Below are 22,666 nucleotides of genomic sequence, written 5' to 3'. Positions count from 1 at the left end.
CTCGGGAGGCTGAGGCAGGAGAATGGCGTAAACCCGGGAGGCGGAGCTTGCAGTGAGCTGAGATCCGGCCACTGTACTCCAGCCTGGGTGACAGAGCGAGACTCCGTCTCAAAAAAAAAAAAAAAAGAGCAGTCACATGAGAAGGAATCACATGAGAGTTATCAGTGAGAACCCAGGTGTGTATTCACTATCTTGGCTAACTAGTTCCTTTTAAAATGTAAGCTTATTTGATATTTTGTGGTGATGTATCACTGTTACTTTACCTTTTTCTTGAATTTACTTTAAAATACTATTTGTCCTAATTTTTAAAATTAGCATGCTTTAATTGGGTTTTGAGAAAGGTCAGATTCGAATATTAAAGGAACACTGTCATCATATTCCAGGATTTATTTTCATCATATGGATGAATACAGGTTTCATTGGTCTGTTATTCTGAGTCATTTATCATAGTCTTTCCAGGTAGCATTAAAATATTGAACCTTGCCTCTACTGAGTTCATAAAAAATATTCCATAATATTTGACAGACTTATTTGAAGACTGTGGCCACAGATTATTAAAAATTGGCTTAAATATAATGTATACTGACAGGCATTTTAAAATCATTTCATTTCTACTTTAAGGCCATGCCATTGTTGCCAGAAACATTAGAAAATGGGAAAACAAGTACAGCATTGTTTCTGAATTCACTTTTAAATTTTCTATGATTGTTCAGAATGAGCTTGAGTTGTAATGAATTCTCTGAACCTCAGTTTACATCACCAAAATGACAGGCTGGGCAGTGGGACTAAAGCGGGTTAAAGCAGATGGGGTCTTCTTAAACACTAAGGTATGTATTTCTTTTTCTAAAGGAAAATGTTCACCCAGAAGTCCAAGGTACCAGTGTTGGATGAAGGATTAGCATCTGTTGAAACCTACACCTCTGCAATTAGAGCAAATGACAATAAATGTATGTATTATTTTGACTTTAGGATTATTCCATTTTTGTGTTTTGAGTGAAGAGTTTTCTATTCTTAGAACAAAATAATCTATTCTGTTGTTCAGATTTTTTCTTCCTCAGTTATTCCTCTCTCTGGTCAGCTTTCCTGGCATAGAAGTATTCTAAGATGTATAAGCTGTCAGACAGTGGGTTGCTTGTAAGGCATTCTGTGGCTCTCATATTGAAAGTCTTAGAATGGTTTTTGTGGACATATTTTCCACAAAAAAACATGAAAAAAGAACAAAATAAATTACTAGTCCACAGCCAAATGCATCCCTGCTGTTTGATCTTCTTGGACTCAGAAGAGTTTTTATTTTGTGTTTGTGATAACTTAAGGCCACGGTTGACTTTTCATTATTAGAAAATAGTCACAAATGACTGAATATGCTCCAGGGAAATTAACAAATACATGGAATTTTTTTTTTTTTTTTAACCCAGTGAACATTTTTGTGAAGGCCTATTCTCAGGCTATACAGAGATGAGGAAGATAGGTTTTTAAGGAGCTTGCAGTTGGATTCAGGGGAAGCAGACACCTTGAATGTCTGTGCCCAGAATTGGTCTGATCATCTTGTATCTATTACCATTTAGTCCTCACAGCACTATACTGTGACATAGTTGTTACCTGACTCAGGAGCCCACGCTCTCAACTGTTACGGCTTTGTTCCTGGTACATTATGAATGGGGCTTAGGGAACGCTTCAGCAGGCTTGTTTTTGTCCCATGATTAAGGTAATACATGATTACAGAGTAATCCAGAGAGAATTGTCTAACATGTAAAGTAAAAAGCCCATCACCCATTTTAGGGGTCCATAATTAACTAAAGTGTCTTTCCTGAATTTCTGTTTTCTGTGCACATTTCCCCCGATATGTTGAAAGAGGAGACACGATGGTGCCTAAAGAGTGCAGGCGCCTGAACCCGAATGTTTGGGTTCCTAACCCAGTTCTGCACTCAGGGGCTATACCTCTATTTTTTTGTTGGTAAAATGTTAAAAGTTTTAAATGAGAGTATTATTAATACCCGTTTCATAGAGTTGTCAGGAATAAGCCACTTGCATGTAAAGTGTTTTGTGTAGCGCTTGGTACCTGAAGTTTAGTGAATGTTAGCTGTTAGAAATAATCATCAGTACATTTATTATTTAAGACATTTTTCTGTCAGGAATATAAATTAATCCTGTTGTTTTTAACAGCTCTAACAGTGTTCTGTAGTGAAGATGTTACATGCGTAACTAATTGCTTATTTCTGAACACTTGGGCCAGTCACCATTTTGGGGTTCGTTTTGCTGTTTCTGCAGTAAATATTCTTGTGTCTTTGCACGTTACATTCTATATCAGTGTTTCTTTTGGATAGATTCCTAACCATGGACTTGTTGGGTCCAGAAGTGTGTACAGATTTTTTATTTTTATTTTTTTGGGACGAGTCTCGCTCTGTCACCCAGGCTGGAGTGCAGTGGCGCGATCTTGGCTCACTACAAGCTCCGCCTCCCGGGTTCCCGCTATTCTCCTGTCTCAGCCTCCCGAGTAGCTGGGACTACAGGTGCCTGCCACCACGTCGGGCTAATTTTTTTGTATTTTTAGTGGAGACGGGGTTTCACCATGTTTGCCAGGATGATCTCGATCTCCTGACCTCGTGATCCACCTGCCTCGGCCTCCCAAAGTGCTGGGATTACAGGCGTGAGCCACCACGCCTGGCCAGATTTTTAATATTTTATTGTTGTATCCAATAGTTTGTATACTACTTTTATGTATTTGATGAGAAGCCCGTAAAGTGGTTTTTTTCATCATTGTCTTGTTGCCAAACAGGAAAACATTTTTCATTTTATTCACATGATAGGGATAACAGCCCCATTTTCCATTGAAAGTGTAGAAATAGTTTTTCCTAGTTCATCTTTTATTTTTGTGCTTTATTGATTTTTTGTTGTTGTTAAGCACTAAAGGATTTTTAATTGTTATTTTCCCCCCTTGTAGTATTTTGTGTCATTCATAAACTTTACACCCATATATTAATATCACCTATGATTGTTAATGACATATTAAACTTTAGCAAAGAGGAAGACGAAAGAAGGGATTTAAGTGAGCCCAAAAATTATTTTTTTTAAGTAGTAGAGTGTATTTGTACCCATTTGAATGCTTTCTGCCAAAAGAGATTCATTCTTTTTCCTAGTCATATCAAAGCCCAGATTGCATATCTCTCATGTAATTCTATAATTACTCTACAGGGATAACTGGTTGTCTGGTAGTCACCTGGTAAATACAGTTTTCAGATTAATAAGGAACAAGCACCTGAACTTCCTCGAAGCAGTTGGTCATCATATTAAACGTTTCCTGATATCATTTATCAGTTATCAGTTTTAAATGTGAAAATTTTCTGTTTTATCTCTGTGGAAAGGTGTGTACTGTGTAAGAAGTTGCAGACTTTCTGTCATTGTGATAGTTTATTAATACACTATTCAAGTGCAGTGTAGCCTTTTCCTTTCTATTTGCTTCCTTAATTGTGTGTAGATTTATCAGTTTAAATGTAAAAATTCACCCATTTTTCTTTCAGCTGTGGCTGGTATCCTTGGTGATAGTGGAAACTCTTCGCTCACTGTCTCTGAAGGTCCTATTATCTCTGAGCGCAGGCTTAACCAGGAAGTAGTGTTGAACTTAAAAGAAGATGATGAAGTAGAAGTTGATGTACTAAAAGGAAGTGTTGACTTACCAGAAGAAAAGCTTCCAATTTCTGACAGCCCTCCTGATACTCAAGAAATTCATGTAAAAAAATTAATTTTTTACTTCTTTGTCAGTCTTTCAGTTTTGGTTTAGTTGTTTCAAGACAGTAGTTCAAACCTAACACGTTCATTTATTTGACTGCTATGTAAAAACTTATTTATAAAAATCTGGGTTCAGAAAATAAGTGTGTAAGTATTTTGTGGAATATAAAAACACGTCCTTTAAGAAATTGGCCTTCAAGGTGGGTGCTGTGGCAGTTGCCTATAGTCCCAGCTACTTGGGAGTTTGAGGAGGGAGGATCCTTGAGCCCAAGAGTTTGAGACCAGCCTGGACAACATAACAAAATCCTGTCTTGGGGGAAAAAAAAAAAAAAAGAAATTGGTTTTCATGAAAGCCAAAAGGAAGTGTTAAGCCATGGTTTTATCAATTTAATTTTGCTGATCTGGTTCAAATGAAAGGTCTTTTTAGTCCTAAGATCATATATTTAAAAATATATGGATACAGTTAAACAGGATTTCCCCCTACCCCAGGCATCCTTGTGGGAGAATGATAATCAGCTGGTTGGTACTGAACATCTGTACACTCGGAAAAGGACTTTTTGCTACTTAATATGACTTAGAGTTTTTAGAAAAAATTATGCCAAATCTTTTATTACCAGCAGACAACTTTTATATAATAAATTTTGAGATAAAAAACCAACTCTTCTAATTATTTATAGAAATTTGATTGTTTAGAATTTGGGAAGTTTCTTAACTCATAAAAATGTCATAGTTATCCATACTCATCTTAATGAGTATTCCCACTGCCATATAGATGAGTAAAGTTCCAATTCCTTTAGTTGGGAAGCTGATAAAAATTGTGGGGATGGTGTAAGTGGGAATCGTCATTTCTAGGTTATTTATTTCCAATCTGTCATCTCACTGAATGTTTGGGGAGTGGGAAAATGTCATTGTCTAGGTGGGTGGTAATGTTCTACCTTCTTGGTCAGGAGATCTCTCTGTTACTTTCTGCCTCCTCCTTTTTCTCCCCTTCCCTTACCAAAAGGTAAATGCAAGGACCATTCCTTCTTCCACCAAACCCTTGCAGGAGAGGTACTGAACTTGAAAGCCTTAGGAATTTCATGGTTTATGCAGCCCCAGCAAAGGGAAGAGGATTGAGTCTAGCCCAAGGGAGCTTATGTAGGTGAATTGTTCTTCAACCTTATGGGGATCATGCTGTTTAGAAAAGTGTGGATAGTTAGGTAATTTGGGGAATATCATTAAAACACAGTTTGGGGGTTGTTTTCTCCGGTTAACTTTTTTTCTTGGGTGAGAATAGAATAAGTTCTTAAATGTTCTCAGAACTGTTAGCATCATAATTTTCAAGCTTTTGTTGACTGTCTTTTTAGCCAGGGAAATGTGGAATTTCTAGTTAAATTTCAGTCATAATCTCAAAATCTTTCTCTCTAGTTATTTTGACTGAATGAGAGTCTGATTGCTTAAAGGGATAATTTTGTAAAGTAAACCCATAAGTATATGCCATATTAAATATAATTTGTGTTTTAAAAGGCACACAGCCAAAGGTCATCAAAAGCCTGTATGCTTCAAGTTAAAACATGTATTACAATTCTTTAACCAGTCTCTTATCTTTAATTCATTTAGGTGATTGAACAGGAAAAGCTTGAAGCTCAAGATTCAGGAGAAGAGGCTAGGAATCTTTCATTTAATGAGTTGTATCCCTCTGGAACACTTAAGCTTCAGTACAATTTTGATACTATTGACCAGCAGTTTTGTGACTTAGCTGATAATAAGGACACTGCAGAGTGTGACATTGCTGAAGTAGATGGGGAACTTTTTGTGGCTCAAAGTAACTTTACCTTGATATTGGAAGGTGAAGAAGGAGAAGTGGAGCCAGGCGATTTTGCATCATCTGATGTGTTACCTAAAGCAGCTAACACAGCAACTGAAGAAAAACTTGTATGCAGTGGGGAAAATGATAATCATGGACAAGTTGCAGATTTGCCATCTGCCATAACTAGTGACCAAAAGTCCCAAAAAGTAGAGACTTTACCATATGTGCCTGAACCTATTAAAGTAGCAATTGCAGAAAATTTACTAGATGTAATTAAAGACACAAGAAGTAAAGAAATTACTTCAGATACAATGGAACAGTCCATTCATGAAACGATACCTTTAGTGAGCCAAAACATAATGTGTCCCACTAAGTTAGTCAAATCTGCATGTAAGACTGCTCAGGAAACAAGCACAGTAACTATGAATGTCAGCCAGGTTGACGTGGTTTCCTCCAAGACTCGTACGAGAGGACAACGTATCCAAAACGTGAATGTTAAATCAACACAACAGGAAGCATCAGCAGATGTTGCTACTCCTAAGATGCCACGGCAGTCAGTTAGGAAGAAAACTAGGAAGCCACAAGAAATTTCTGAAGCTTCTGAAAACACCTATTCTGATGTCAAAGGAATATCTGAGAACCAGCAAATACCTCAAAATCCTATTACGCCTAGGAGAGGAAGGAGAAAGAAAGAAGTTAATCAGGACATACTAGAAAATACCAGTTCTGTGGAACAAGAATTACAGATCACTACAGGTAGGGAATTAAAAAGATTAAAATCATCTCAGCTGTTGGAACCAGCAGTTGAAGAAACTATTAAAAAAGAAGTTACGGTTTCATCTGTTACAAAAAGGACTCCTAGAAGAATTAAAAGATCTGTAGAAAGTCAGGAAAGTGTTGAAATTATAAATGATCTAAAAGTTAGTAATGTAACAAGTCCTAGCCGTACGATCAGAAAATTAAGAAGTGCTAATTTAGATGCTTCTGAAAATACAGGAAATAAGCCAGATGATAAATCCAGCGATGAGCAGCTGCCTATTAAACGTATTAGACGGGTCAGAGGGAGAGAAGTTAGTCTATCAGATGTGAGGGAAGACTCCAACCTTGACTCATCTCAGTTGAGTCTTCAAGCAGAATTGGATATGTCTGCCATACCTAGAAAACGTGGTAGACCAAGAAAAATCCATCCATCTGAAGATGTAGGATCTAAGGCTGTTAAGGAAGAGGGAAGCCCCAAGAAGAAAGAAGCTCCCAGCATTAAAAGGAGATCTACAAGAAGTACCCCAGCTAAAAGTGAAAATACTGATGTTGGAAAACCAGCTTCAGGAAAATCCATTTTAGTGCCAAATAAGGAACTTTCGATGGTGATGAGCTCTAAGAAAAAACTTACAAAAAAGACTGAAAATCAAAGCCAAAAAGGTTCATTACACTCAGTATCCGAAGAACGCACAGATGAAATGACACATAAAGAAACAAATGACCGAGAAGAAAGACTGCTTGCCACAGCTTCCTTCCCTAAATCATCCCGCAGCACCAGGACTCGGTCTAGCAAGGCCATCTTGTTGCCGGATCTTTCTGAACCAAACAGTGAGCCTTTATTTTCTCCAGTGTCAGAAGTTCCAAGGAAAGCAAAAGGTACTTTTCTTTCTCTGCAAAACAGTTTTTCATCTCACTCACTCTTCAGCTTAAAATTGGATTAATTATTTGTCCTAAGAATGGTTTTATAGGGAATTTTTCCCCTTCCCCCTCAAACCACAATTGATCTTTTAGTAGTAAAGTTTAAAGGTTTCATGTTTCAAAGTTTGAGTTCGGTTATTCAGTATGGTTAACATGACTTCAGTCCTGTAACTCAAGTAACATAGATTTATTTTTTAGAATAGTATAATTTCTCTTCTGTGACTTTTATAAAAAAGTGACTTTTAATTTTAGTTTCTTCCAAAATAGAGTCAGTATTTTTAATCTCCCAAGTACTGCTGCATTTGGCTCACACCCCACTGATATCCACAACCTGAAATTGTTTTGAAGGGAAACACTAGTAGCTTTTTATTAAGATACATAAATTATTTCAATCCATATTCACTATTGCTCACAAACTGGTGCATCTGCATGCCCTTATCTTCAGTGAGGCCATCCTTCATTGTCACTGGTGAGCTGAGGACTGTGGTTGGTTGGTCAGACCTTCTCAACAGGGGTGACCTCTCTCCCCAGAGGGAGCACATACATGCGTTAAGTATACAAACAGATAAACACTAGATCTGCAGTGATAAAGTGTCCATGGGGTGCTTTAAACATGTCTAAAAAGCTAAGACACTGGTGTGACTGAAGAGATCCCATTAGAGTAACTCTCTGTAAAAGTGTTAATGGTTAGGTAAACAAAATACAGGGTTTGTGTTTTTTGTTTTGTTTTTTTGTTTTGAGGTAGAGTCTCACTTTGTTGCCCAGGCTGGAGCGCAGTGGCATGATCTCAGCTCACTGCAACCTCTGCTTCCTGGGTTCCAGCGATTCTCCTACCTCAGCCTGCCTAGTAGCTGGGATTACAGACCCGGCTAATTTTTTCTGTTTGTGGAGACAAACAGAAAAAATTTCTGTTTCTGTTTCTGCACCCGGCCATGTAGTTGATTGTTTAAGTTACAGTTTAATGTTTGAATTTCAGCAAAGCAGCTCAGGACCTTATAAATAAAGTAGATGACTTAGCCGGGCGCGGTGGCTCACGCCTGTAATCCCAGCACTTTGGGAGGCCGAGGCGGGTGGATCACGAGGTCAGGAGATCAAGACCATCCTGGCTAACATGGTAAAACCCTGTCTCTACTAAAAATATACAAAAAGTTAGCCGGGCGTGGTGGCGGGTGCCTGTAGTCCCAGCGACTTGGGAGGCTGAGGCAGGAGAATGGTGTGAACCTGGGAGGCAGAGCTTGCAGTGAGCCGAGATTGTGCCACTGCACTCCAGCCGGGGTGACAGAGTGAGACTCTGTCTCAAAAAATAAAAATAAAAAAGTAGATGACTTGTTGTACTTGATATAGTTTGAGCCCAGGAAAATGCCTCTCCTCATAACAATTGATCCTTTGTCCTAAAAATGATTTGTGGCTATAGGGGATCCTCTTCTCCCCTCCTCACTCAGAAAATTTTTAATTAGATCTTCGATTTTGGTAGTATAACTTAATTTCTTCGCGGTGTTAGAAAAGTGTGCATGGTTATACCTGTGTTTTGCATGAAGGAGAATGAAATGACAGAATGTGTGATATTTTAGTTACCTTTTTAAGTTCATTTTATTAGGATGTTATTAAAAAGTTAAAAAGAAAAAAAAGTTAAAATGAAAATCATTTGATTAGCAGGAAGTCGTTAACATATAACTTATACACTCCTCAGGACTTGGATAAATGTAGTAAACACCAACCGTGAGAGCTATTTTGTTAGAGCCTAGCAAACATCTCAGTAATTCTGATTTTTGTCATCTTTACATATTTTTCATTTCTGTACCTACTAATTTTAACTGTTTTCTGTTAAACTAAAAATCATGGCAGCAACATGGCAAAAAAAAAAAAAAAACCATCTCTACAAAAAGTACAAAAATTAGCCAGACGTGGTGGCAATGGGCTTATGGTCCCAGCTACTTGGGAAGCTGAGGCAGGAGAATCACTTGAGCCTGAGAGTTTGAGGCTGCAGTGAGCCATGATCGTGTGCCACTGCACTCCAGCCTGGGCAACAGAGCAAGACCATGTCTCAAAACAAAAACAATACATGCCTACTTAGCAAAAACTAGAAAACAGAAGTATATAATCCAGCCATTGAAAGAATCACTATTCACATTTTCCTGTATCTCGTTCCAGATACGTATGTATGGTTGGTTTTTAAAAACCTGCAGTTTATGTACATGCATATATTCTGCTTTTTTCTCCCTACTTATTTCATGATCATTTTCAGTTCCTTTTTTGTTGTTGTTGTTGTTGAAATGGAGTTTTGCTGTTGTTACCCAGGCTGGAGTGCAATGGCACGATCTTGGCTCACTGCAACCTCTGCCTCCTGGGTTCAAACAATTCTCCTGCCCCAGCCTCCCTAGTAGCTGGGATTGCAGGTGCCTGCCACCATGCCCAGGTCATTTTTTTGTGTTTTTAGTAGAGATAGGGTTTCGCCATGTTGGCCATGCTAGTCTCAAACTCCTGACCTCAGATAATCCACCCACCTTGGCCTCCTAAGGTGCTGGGATTACAGGCATAAGCCACTCTGCCCAGCCTCCAGTTAATCTTAAATATTCTTCAAAATCCAACCAGCCTGGGCAACTTGGTGGGAACCCATCTCTACAAAAGAAAAATTTTTAATGATTTGGGCATGGTGGCTGGCACCTATAGTCCCAGCTACTTGGGAGGCTGAGGTGTGAGGATGGCTTGAGCCCGGGAGGTTGAGGTTGCAGCGAGCCATCACACCACTGTGGTCCAGCCCAGGTGACAGACTGAGATCCTGTCACCTCCCCCCACACCCCCCCCAAAAATATATATATATATATATGTTTCAAAATCTTAAACGTAATTTTTTTTTTTCATATTGGCATTTCATCTCACAAATATGCCACAGATTGTTTAAACCCTCTTCTGTTGGGTATTTGAATTACTTTCAGATTTTTTAATATTAGAAATAGGCACCTTCTAGAATGAGATGATGGGATTGGAGGGGATAAGAAACTTGAGATTGAGATCTCTCATTTCTGCCAGTTACTAGCTGGGCAGAAAATCATATAACCTTTCTGAGCCTTGTTTCCTCATCCTAGAATGAATGTGGTAGTGCGTACCTTACAGGGGTTCTTACGAGTACTCACTACTTTAGCAAAGCAATGACCACTCTGGGACATAGCTTCCTATCTTCCTCTGCCCTTTATGCTGTTACCATACCTTGTCCCTTGTGCCTATTTATATTCTAAACTTCGTTTTTACAGAGGAATGGAGGTGCAGAGAAGACTGGGTGTAGGTATACTATATGATTGGAAGGCTAGAGGTGGTCCTTTATTTTATTGAAACATAGCAAAGAAATTATCTTAGAATTTTGTGTTTTGCTAAATGAATATGAAACTTCACATTTCATACAGCAAATATTAAGAAGAGCTTGCTGTATACCTAAGGCCATGCCAGATACATGACGTTCATATATCATTTGATTCCCACTGCAACCCAGTGAAGTATAGGTGCTTTTACTTCCTTCTATCCTCATTGAGGAACTTGAAGTTCATTGAGACTGAGCGTTCACATCACCCAGGGAATAAGATGTGTTGTCCTGGAGCTACTACTGCTGCTACTGGCTGGTAAGAGCCGATTGTTAAATATCCAAGAACTTGTAACCCAGCCATGGTTTGCACTGGCCACAGGAGGCACATTTATACCTTAGAAATCAGCACATGCTGTACATCAGCGCTCTCTGAATTCTCAGAGTTGTTTACTCGCACACAGTTGGGTTTGAACCTAGGTCTTTTGAACTCCTTAATCCTCAAAACAGAGATGGGTGAAGAATTGACACGCACTCAGAGTCTCATCTGTGCTATAATAGAAGCATATGGAAAAAATGATGGAGGCTATTTTTGCATGTGATAGTATATTTTTGTATTTCTTTATATATTCCTTTGAAATGGAGTAGGAAAGCTTGGTGAAGATTATGAAAAGTGAAAGAAATTGTTTTTTTCAGGTAGTCTAAAAGAGTTGTAGAATGTATAATTTTCATTATAAAAATGTAATATTTTTGTTCATCTGTTTCTTGAAGCCAAAAGAGAGACCACCAGTAGACCATTGCCATTTCTGCCATTTACAAACTGGGAGCAGAGATTATTTCTGATATCAACTCTGTTACTTCTTTTTTTAAGAATCATACGCTTATATATACCTACTGTGTACCCACAAAAAATTTTTTTTAAAGAATCATATGCTTTAAAAGCAGAATTTGATATCTGATAGAACTCTTGACTGTCCCAGTAGCTAACATTGAACTATAATTTTATTTCAAAGGTTTATAAATGAAATGGGATTTATATAACAAATGCAAACATGTGTAGGCACTTACCACTACCATGCCACACATTGTTCTACTTCTTTCGTCCTCAGAACAATTTTGAGATCGATGCTATTACTAACCTTATTTTGTAGAAACTGATGCACAGACAGCTTGAAGTTACTTGAAGGTGGGATTTACTCCGGCAGACTGATTAAACTGAACTGTGCTCCTCTGTAATTACATTGATGATTGCTTTTAATGTGGGGGGCCCTTTAGTTTAAAAAAAAAAACAGGTCTGTGTGGTAAATGTTTTTAATTCCTTATTTTAAACCAATTGTTGTTTAAGCCGTTTTTATTTATCTATGGAATATCTTCCTGTTAGCTGTTAACTCTGTTACCCAGGCTGCAGTGCAGTAGCACAATCGTGGCTCACTGTAGCCTCAACTTCCCAGACTCAAGCCTCCCAAGTAGCTGACACCACAGGCGTGCACCACCACATGGGCTGATCTTTTTAGAACTTTTTGTAGAGACAGGGCTCTCACTTCGTTGATCAGGCTGGTCTTGAACTCTTGGCCTTAAGCCGTCCTCCTGCCTCAGCCTCCCAAAGTGCTGGAATTACAGTGGTGAGCCACTGCACCTGGCACTTTCTCCTTTTGTGGACATGAACTTTTCTGTGTGACTGGAACAAGTAGTTCAAAATGAACTGGCTAGAGTTTCTCTTTTTTGATAATAAAAAACCTACTTTGTAAATAACGTGTCTGGAATAGCAGTAGTTATGGCACAGACTAGTTCAGGTTACATATAGGATTAATGCTTTCCCTCCCCAGAATGCTTGAGGAGCAGTAAGGATTAAAAGAAATAGACTAGGCCGGGCGCGGTGGCTCAAGCCTGTAATCCCAGCACTTTGGGAGGCCGAGATGGGCGGATCACGAGGTCAGGAGATCGAGACCATCCTGGCTAACACGGTGAAACCCCGTCTCTACTAAGAAATACAAAAAATAGCCGGGCGAGGTGGCAGCGCCTGTAGTCCCAGCTACTCGGGAGGCTGAGGCCGGAGAATGGCGTGAACCCAGGAGGCGGAGCTTGCAGTGAGCTGAGATTCGGCCACTGCACTCCAGCCTGGGCGACAGCGCGAGACTCCGTCTCAAAAAAAAAAAAAAAATAGACTAAACAAACAGTTCTGTACCTGCTTTCATGGCCTGTCTTTATATTGTAGCCCTTTTTAGTTTGAAGCATTAAATCGTCCCACACATTTGGCTTACCCAAATGATGCTGGGATTTTTCCTGTCATTTCTCTGCTAACATGGATAATTAGGTTACAATACTAATGGTCTCCAGGTTTGGGGATGTTTGCATCTTTCTAAAGTACATCATTTGTTCCATGTTTTTATTGTGGTTATATATTTGCACACATATATAAAGATACAAATACAGTTTTTTCAACTTTTTTTAGCTAAAAAAATAGAGGTTCCTGCACAGTTGAAAGAATTAGTTTCGGATTTATCTTCTCAGTTTGTCATCTCACCTCCTACTTTAAGGAGCAGACAAAAAAACACGTCCAATAAGAACAAGCTTGAAGATGAACTGGTAAGAAATGCATGATTTTATTTGTGTTTGTTAAAACATACTTTTATTTTTTTTTAAATGTTTTAATTGTTTTAATTTTATTTAAATTTTAATGATTTTAAATTTTGTTTATTATTTAAGTAACTGTCTTAAAGATAACAGTCATGTATACTAAAAGCCAAAATGGTCTTGTCTGCCCCTTTGGAGACCCTCCTTACCTTTAAGACACATCTGTGGTATGTTACCGATGATATTTTACTGGCAGTTCTAGTTTAAATTACCTGTTTGTGGAAGGGTTTTTAAATTCTAGTGTCCATCAGAATTACGTGGGTGTTTTTTAAAGAAATAGTTGAGGGATTGAGTGGAAGTCCCTTATGTTTATAAATGTTAATTCATGAGCATTGATTGAATTGTCTGCCATGAGTCTGTTCCTCTGTAAATTACACAAAATAATTCAGGCAAATTCCTTGTCTGTCAGGCACCTACAGCTGAACTGAGATACACAGTTTCGTTGAAGAGATGAAAGCAATTATTTCAAATCATTTATACTCAAATACTTTGTAGACCAAGGTTAGAGGAGACAGGCATTCCTCCTGACAGAGTAAATGGCAGAGGCAAAGGCTCAGAGCGTGGCAGTAGCAGGCAGATGAGGAGTGTTCATTGTGAATAGCCATGTGTAGATTGCAGGTAGTTTCTATGAAAGATGAAATGTGGGTAGGAGAGAATAGTCTCTGGTTGTCTACTTAGAAACCGAGAGCCTGGATATGGACAAAGGGAGTGGGTACAGAAGGCAGTAGACAGTGGAGACATTCAAAAATAAAACTGATCATAACTTGGAGATGAGTTGAATTGTAGGAATAAAGAACAGGCCTACATGACTAAGGTTTCTACTAAAAAGTATGAGAAAAGGAGTCAGTTTTGCACTGGCAAGTTTGAATTCATCAGCAATGTTTGGCTGTAGTATTCCTTGTCTCAGTATAGAAGTTTTAAAATTAGTTTCGTGTTTAGTACTTAACTTTTTAAAATGTTTAACCCATAGAAAGATGATGCACAATCAGTAGAAACTGTGGGAAAGCCAAAAGCGAAGCGAATCAGGACATCAAAAACAAAACAAGCAAGCAAGTATGACTTTCTGTTCTGTTCTGTTCTTGATTGATTGATTGATTGAGACAGTCTCGCTCTGTCGCCAAGGCTGGAGTGCAGTGGTGTGATTTTGGCGCACTGCAACCGCTGCCTCCCAGGTTCAGGGGATTCTCTTGCCTCAGCCTCCCAAGTGGCTGGGACTACAGGTGCTGCTGAAGGTGGATTTCTTTTTTTATATATATATATATATATATATTTTTTTTTTTTTTTTTTTTTTTTTTTTTTTTTGAGACGGAGTCTCGCTCTGTTGCCCAGGCTGGAGTGCAGTGGCCGGATCTCAGCTCACTGCAAGCTCCGCCTTCCGGGTTTATGCCATTCTCCTGCCTCAGCCTCCCGAGTAGCTGGGACTACAGGCTCCCGCCACCTCTCCCGACTAGTTTTCTGTATTTTTTAGTAGAGACGGGGTTTCACCGTGTTAGCCAGGATGGTCTCGATCTCCTGACTTCGTGATCCGCCTGTCTCGGCCTCCTAAAATGCTGGGATTACAGGCGTGAGCCACCGCGCCCGGCCGATTTCTTTATATATTAATAGCATGAAAGCCCAGTCCTTTTAAAAGGAGCATGGGAGGAATAAAAATAAAATAATAAAAGGAGGATGGTAGGGTGGGGGCAGTTTAGTTCCCAGTGGATCTTTCTGGTTTTTGCAGAAAAACAAAGTAGGGGAGGGAAGTGTGATGGTTTACCTCTTTGTTAGGAAAATTAGGTAACTATTAGTAAAAAATAATGATACATTTTTAAATCCTGCAGTTATTTTACAAAAAGCAATAAAACTGCATCCATGGGAAAATTACTCTATTTCAGATATATTTGTTACACAGAATCTTGTTTATGCTGTGCTTAGTAGGCATGGTTGAATTTAATAAAAGTACAAGTTGATACATTTTATTTAAAAACTGATTTAATAACACTATAACTAATATCACTGTTTACATATATATATACTGGCGTATCTATTTGAGAAACTCTTGTTTGTGAAATTCTGTGGATCTTTGCTAATTGCTGGTGTTTGATCATTGACAGTTCTGATGGGCCTGCGGGGCTCTCATCCCCTGGGCTGACTACTGGTATTCGGCCCATCCTTGTAATCCAGCAGTATTTTTTCATACATTTGAAACATTTAGAGGAAAATTCAATAATTGAATAATTGTTTGTAAATATTCTAATCGAAAAGGAAAAATTCCCCTTAATGAAACCTTAACTCTGCTTCTGATTAGCTTATATGACTTAAAGCTTCACTTCAGTTCTCTAGAAACCATTACATCTTTTATAAAATGAAAGCACTAAGCAGTCCCTAAGGTTTCTCTCAACATGTTGGGAAGCCAGTTTTATTTTATAGCATAATGTGTTTATTCTTACTTGATCATATCTTTTTTTTTTTTTTTTTTTTTCAGAAACACAGAAAAAGAAAGTGCGTGGTCACCTCCTCCCGTAGAAATTCGGCTGATTTCCCCCTTGGCTAGCCCAGTTGACGGAGTCAAGAGCAAACCAAGAAAAACTACAGAAGTGACAGGAACAGGTCGTGGAAGGAGCAGAAAGAAACTATCTTCGTATCCAAAGCAAATTTTACGCAGAAAAATGCTGTAATTTCTTGGGAAGTTTTTAATGTACACCTATTTGTAAAGTCATCAGAATAGTGTGGATTATTAAATATCTAGTTTGGAAGAAAATAATTTATATAAATTATTGTAAATTTTTATGTAAACAGAAGGTCTTCAATAAGTAAGTAACTCCATATGGAGTGATTGTTTCAGTCCAGGCAATTTTTCTATTTTATATTAAGACTTCATACATTTATATAATATGTAAATATGGCTTCTTAATGGAATGTTAAATAAAATGTATACTTCACAGTCGTTTGTGTCTGTTGGTTTTTGAAAGGGAGGGGTATCTGTTTGGATAGTTTTATATGCTCATTGGTCTCATTTTCTCTATAATGAAAATATTAGACCAGTCTTAAAATGGGGATGATTGAACTATTGATATTTCTTTTTACAGTTACTATTTTATAATTTATGCACTTTGATTCTGTGATTCAGATTTCTAATCATAAAATTTTTTTTTTTTTTTGCTTTTGGCTGTTACTATGTTAAAATTGAATTATGGGCATGTAATTTTGCCATCTTTGTAGTTTCACAAATTTTGTGTAATCTACCTCAAATGAATAATCCAAGTATTGGTTAACTATAATGTTGGCATCTCTTATTCAGCAAGCTTACAGACTCTTCAAAGTCTTAGTCAAAGACTAATCCAGGTTAGATTGACCGGTTCACTGCTCACTTGCAACCTTATCAAAGGGTTTCAAAGGGAAATGTAAAATAAACCTGTTTATGGATATTGAGTGCATCTTGTATGTGCCTAATATTGATAGGATGAGATGTCTGAACAAATTTTTATAATATTGCTGTTTGCTACCGAACCACAGAAATCCCTTAATATTCAGGTTTTAAAACTGGCAAATTCTCACAGAACCTCAGGCACAGATTAAGGTTGGGAGAGAGTGAGTAGATGTAGAAAAGGAAAGAAGCAGCACACGCCCTGTTCTCTACAGTACAACTGCAATTACGCAATGATACTTGGTGTAGGCTCTAACATTCATCAATAAATAAGTGTTGTAAAATAATTTATAACAGGTAATTGATAGTGTGTAATGAATGGACTATTAATAATTGATCGCCTAGAAACGAACTGCTTTTGTGGGCTAAGCTTTTAATGTTTTAATGTGAAGCATAAGCAGTGTGCTCTCTGCATTTATTTTTCTACCAAATAATCTGGATAATGAGAAACTGATGAAAATGCCTACGCCAAGTATGGACAGTGTGAAAGTAGCAGTGCGAGTGCGGCCTTTTAGTCAGGTTAGTGATGGATGTTACGCTGCCTTGTTGAAAATTTCACTGACTTTGATTTTACTACTTTTTTAATGATAGTTATCAAACTTGTATAGTAAGCTGCTTGTCATTTATGGAATATTGAACTTATTTAAATGAACTTGTTAAATGAATTAATTTAAAGATCTAAACATAATTCAGCAAACAATTTTACTCCTTTGCGCAAGTAGCACAATAAACATGGATGAAATGTTTGTCAAGTTAATGCTTTTTTAAACCAACGCAATTTAGTGAATATAGATGTGTGGTACCTGTTTTTAATAAATGTACTTTTTCCCCCTCTGTGAATGTAGATCATAAGCAAACAAATTGCCTGTTCTAAATGAACTTTATATATATTTTAAATGAATGTATGTACTTATGTATAAATGTCTTTATATAGCTTGAATAAAAACACTGCTCATTAAATTGTGTTGCTACAGCATTTTAGGATAGCACATGAATGATATTCTCGGACCTTGTAGCAACTATGTATCTGATGATAACAGCACTGGTTAAACTAAGGTATTTAGTATCATAGTGAGGTAAACAATAGACTCAGATCAGGTATAGTTAATTCTGCCTGGATAGATATTGAAGGCTTCCTACATGTAGATAGAAGCATTTGAGAGGACTGTAAAGGCTTAGTAAAATGTCAGTAAAGACTTGCTCGACAAAACAGTATGTAAAGGCCTGGTCCTGAATGGGCTACAATGGAATGACCTTATATGAGGTCTTCCTGCTTTTACCATTATCAATATTACTTTGTACATCTTCAGTTGGAATCAGTTCTGTCTGTCCTGTGCCTCTGCATTCATCTATATTGTGGAGAATAGTTCAACAGCTGGGCACAGCTGTGTAATTACATAACCAGGTATATGTATAACTAGATAAGTGTAGCTGCTATTTAAGGATTCGAAAGTAGCATGGTTTCTAAGGCAACTGATCAAAAAATACCCAAGAATGAATTTGTGACCAGTATATTAACTGCTTTGGCCCAAGCAGACCTTCAGCAACAACGCAAGTGGTTATTCCTGCTGTCATTTTCACTGACCTCTAATATTGCCAGGATGAGTAACTCGTAAGTTTTAAACAGCAAATAAGGATTTGTAGGATTAGGCACTAAAACAGTCATGTATTTACAGAACCTTTAGGTTCCCTTTACAAAAAGATTGCATTTTATTCAAGTTCACCACCAAAGTTGACTAGCTTGGACTAGAATGGTCTAAGCAGGGAGTACAGAGGATGGATTCGGGAGACAGCTTGCAGGTGCAGTACTTGCTCTGTATCCACAGGGGCTGTGTTCTAAGGCCCCCAGTGGACTCCTGAAACCACAGGTGGAACCTAACCCTATATATACATTTTTTTCCTGTACATACATACCTATGATAGTGTATAAATTAGTCACAGACTCTTGTACTTTGGGGCCATGATAAAAATAACAGGGGCATAAGCACTGCAGTGCCACCACGGTCATCTGGTAACCAAGATGGTTACTAAGCGACTCTACATGGATATGCTAGACAAGGATGATTCACGTCCAGGCAGGACAGTGGGATGGCATGAGATTTTCACACACTTCTTAGACTGGTGGCACAATTTAAAACATACAAGGTATTTCTGGAATTTTCCATTTCATATTTTCAGATTCTGGTTGACTGCTGGTAACAAACCACAGAAAGTGAAACTGCAGACAAGGGGGGACTACCGTAGACAGAGATCATCCTGCCTAGACAACTGCAATACCTCCTACGTGAACTTGCCACCCCCGATCCATTCTTTACCTAGCAGTAAGAGAAAACTACATGTAAAACTATCATGGAGCTCTCTGCTCAAAACCTTTCAGTTTATTGAAAATAAAGTTTTACAGTTTACGAGGCCTAGGTGACCTGGACACTGCCTAATTTTCTAACTCCGTATCTAATGCTTATGTTCATTGTGGGATCAGAGAACCTAGTTTATGGCACTTTCATTATAAGAAGCAATATATTGCTGGGTACAGTGGCTCACCTGTAATCCCAGCACTTTGGGAGGCCGAGTTCAAGACCAGCCTGGCCAACACGGTGAAACCCCATCTCTACTAAAAATACAAAAATTAGCCAGGTGTGGTCACGCACACTTGTAGTCCCAGCTACTTGGGAGGCTGAGACACGAGAATTATTTTAACCCGGGAGGCGGAGCCTGCAGTGAGCCAAGATCACACCACTGCACTCCAGCCTGGGTGACAGAGTGAGACTCTGTTTCAAAAAAAAAAAAAGGCAATATATTCTTAGACAGTATATTCTCTGGGCCTCAGTTTATCTGTAAAATGGGCTCGACGCTTCCCAAGATTGCTATCGTAAGTAACAGAGGAAGGTAACGTACGTATATCGCAGAGCACAGTGCCTGACAACTATTTCAGCTGCTACGTTTTTCACCATAATCTCTCTTAAACAACTTTGAGGCAATACAATTCAAAGTATACAATTCAATGGTTTTAAATATGTTCAGATATGTGCAACCATCACCACAGTCAATCTCAGAACATTTCCTCACCTAAGAATTTCTGTACCTTTCAGTTATGCTATTTCCCGTCCCTAAGCAACCACTAATGTCCCCTGCAGATTTCCCTTCCTGGGTGTTTCCTATGAGTGGAATCATATACAGTCTTTTGTGACTGTCACACAGCATGTTTTCAAGGTCCACCCATGTTGCAACCTATATCAAAATGTCATTCTCTATGGCTGGTGAATATTCAGGATTCTATTTTGTGGATACACACGGTTTTGTTCATCAGCAGGACACTTCAGTTGGTTCTGCCTTTTGCCTATTATTAATGACTGGTACACACATTTGTGTACAAGTTTTTGTGTGGGCATGCTTTCATTTCTCTTGGTTATATACCTAAGCATTGAATTGCTGAGCCATACGGTAGCTATGTTTAATCATTTGAGATATTCCCAGATTGGCCTCCAAAGCAGCTGTACCAACTTACATTCCCAACGGCGGTACATAAGGGTTCCAAATTGTTCACATCCCCGCCAACAACTCTTACCCGACCTTCCAATTACAGTCATCCTAGCTGAAATGAAGTGGCGTATCGTGGCTATGATTTACATTTCTCTAGTGACTAATGGTATCAAGCATCTTTTTAGGGGTATTTATTTGCATATCTTCCTGGAGAAGTATCAATTCAGATTCTTTGCTCATTTTTTAAACTGGATTGTCTTTATTATTGAGCTGATATTTATAGATTATGAATATGAATCCTTATCAGATACATGATTTGAAAATTTTTCTCCCATTCCGTGGATTGTATTTTTCACATTATCGGTGTTCTTTGAAGCAGAAACATTTTAAATGTTGGCAATTTTATTGCTTTGCTTTAGATGGCATATCCAAGAATCCTTTGTCCAATCCAAGGCCATAAAGATTTATTCCTGTTCTTCTAAGGCTTTTAGAGTTTTAGCTCTTACATTTATGCTTTTAATTCGAGATAATGTTGTATATAGTAAGAGATCAATTTTTTTTTTTTTTTTTTTTTTTTTTTAAGAAACAGTCTCCCTGTGTCACCCAGGCTGGAGGGCAGTGGTATGATCATAGCTCACTGTAACCTCAAATCCCAGGCTCAGGCACTCCCCGTACTTCAGCCTCCAAAATAGCTAGGGCTATAGGTATGTGCCACTGTGCCCAACATTTTTTTTTTTTTTAATAGAGATAGGGTCTCACTATGTTGCCAGGCTGGTCTCAAACTCCTAACCTCAAGTTATCCCCCTACCTCAGCCTCCCAAAGAGTTGAGATTACAGGCATGAGCCACTGCATCCAGCCAATTTCATTCTCACATAGCTATCCAGTTCTCCCAGTATCATTTCTTAAAAAGGCTCTTCTTTTCCCCATTGGATGGTTCTAGCAGCCTTGTTGAAAATCAGCTGACCATAGATGTCAGGGTTTATTTTTGGACTCAATTCTATTAATTTGTATGTCTGCCCTTGTCAGTACCACACTGCCTTCATTACTGTTAGTTGGTATTAAGTTGTGAAATCAGGGAGTGTGAATTCTACTTTTTTCTTCATTTTCAAGATTGTTTTAGCTACTATGGGTCCTTTGCAATCCATATGAATTTTTGAAGCAGCTCATCATAGCCAGGCATGGCGGCTCATGCCTGTAATCCCAGCATTTTGGGAGGCCGAGATGGGTGGATCGCCTGAGATGAGGAGTTCGAGACCAGCCTGATCAACATGGTGAAACCCCATCTCTAAGAAAAATACAAAAATTAGCCAGGCATGATGGGGGGGCGCCTGTAATCCCAGCTACTCAGGAGGCTGGGGCAGGAGAATTGCCTGAACCCAGGAGGCAGAGGTTGCAGTGAGCTGAGACTGTGCCATTGCACTCCAGCCTGGGTGACAGTGAGACTCCGTCTCCAGAGGAAAAAAAAAAAATTAGCTCAGCATTTTCTACAAAGAAGTTGAGTGGGTTCTCACAGGGATCGCACTGGATCTGTATGTTAGTTTGGTGAATTCTGCCTCTTCCAAATGACCGTAAGTCTTCTGGTCCACAAACATAGGATGTTTTTCCAGTCTTCGGTTTCTCAGTTTCTTTCAATAAAGTCATATAGCTGGCGGGGACGGCGGCTCACGCCTGTCATCCCAGCACTTTGGAAGGCCGAGGCAGGCGGATCACGAGGTGAGGAGATCGAGACCATCCTGGCTAACACGGTGAAACCCCGTCTCTACTAAAAATACAAAAAATTAGCCGGGCGAAGTGGCGGCGCCTGTAGTCCCAGCTACTCGGGAGGCTGAGGCAGGAGAACGGCGTGAACCCGGGAGGCGGAGCTGGCAGTGAGCTGAGATCCGGCCACTGCACTCCAGCCTGGGCAGCACAGCGAGACTGTCTCACAAAAAAAAAAAAAGAAAAAAAGTCATACAGCTTTCAGAGTGTGGTTTGTACTTCTTTCATTAAATGTATTCCTATTCTTTTATTATTTATTTATTTATTTTTGAGACAGTTTTTCACTCGTCACCTAGGCTGGAGTGCAGTGGCACAATCTCAGCTCACTGCAACCTCCGCCTCCTGGGTTCCCACCATTCTTCTGCCTCAGCCTCCCAAGTAGCTGGGATTAGAGGCACCTACCACCACGTCCCGCTAATTTTTTGTATTTTTAGTAGAGACAGGGTTTCACCGTGTTAGCCAGGTTGGTCTCGATCTCCTGACCTCGTGATCCACCTGCCTCGGCCTCCCAAAGTGCTGGGATTACAGGCGTGAGCCACCGCGCCCAGCCTTATATATATTTTTTTATTTTTGTGGGTCCCCATGAGAATGAACTCTATGTAACTGCCTCACAGTTAAAGGGAGGCAGAGCCACACGAGGAAGTACCAAGAACAGGCAAAAGAAAGGAGAGAGCAGGACTTACAGCGTTTGCCATAGTTTCTGCAGGAAGCAATGGGCAAGGCAGAGGAGACAAGTTTGACAAGTTTAGGATTGGATAGTATGAATAATTTTGGTGGGCTCTGACCTGTAAGAGTGGTCTTTAGTTGTTTAGTACCTGGCCTTGGGGGTGATTTAAAGCAGGGAAAGTACTGGCTTGGTGTATAGGAATTAGATAGAGGAGGTAGTAGGGGATGTGGGCT

The 22,666-nt window shown here is 39.0% G+C and overlaps 2 protein-coding genes across 2 annotated transcripts in view; both read left to right on the top strand.

Annotated features, from left to right (window-relative positions):
• The window catches only part of AHCTF1 (AT hook containing transcription factor 1), a 119,161-nt gene extending 101,674 nt beyond the window's left edge, over positions 1–17,487 (top strand). The window contains exons 31-36 of the mRNA XM_012001227.1: positions 850–947; positions 3,519–3,727; positions 5,326–7,150; positions 12,940–13,073; positions 14,092–14,174; positions 15,586–17,487. Of these exons, the coding sequence (XP_011856617.1) occupies positions 850–947; positions 3,519–3,727; positions 5,326–7,150; positions 12,940–13,073; positions 14,092–14,174; positions 15,586–15,778 (2,542 nt within the window). The 3' untranslated portion in view covers positions 15,779–17,487. The remainder of the gene's footprint in view (positions 1–849; positions 948–3,518; positions 3,728–5,325; positions 7,151–12,939; positions 13,074–14,091; positions 14,175–15,585) is intronic.
• The window catches only part of KIF28P, a 79,569-nt gene continuing 73,904 nt past the window's right edge, over positions 17,002–22,666 (top strand). The window contains 1 exon segment of the mRNA XM_012001235.1: positions 17,002–17,046. Coding sequence (XP_011856625.1) covers positions 17,002–17,046 — 45 coding nt within the window.

Source organism: Mandrillus leucophaeus, unplaced genomic scaffold, assembly GCF_000951045.1.
Source record: "Mandrillus leucophaeus isolate KB7577 unplaced genomic scaffold, Mleu.le_1.0 Scaffold655, whole genome shotgun sequence".
Classification (NCBI taxonomy): domain Eukaryota; kingdom Metazoa; phylum Chordata; class Mammalia; order Primates; family Cercopithecidae; genus Mandrillus; species Mandrillus leucophaeus.
This window is presented reverse-complemented; position numbering and strand designations above follow the sequence as displayed.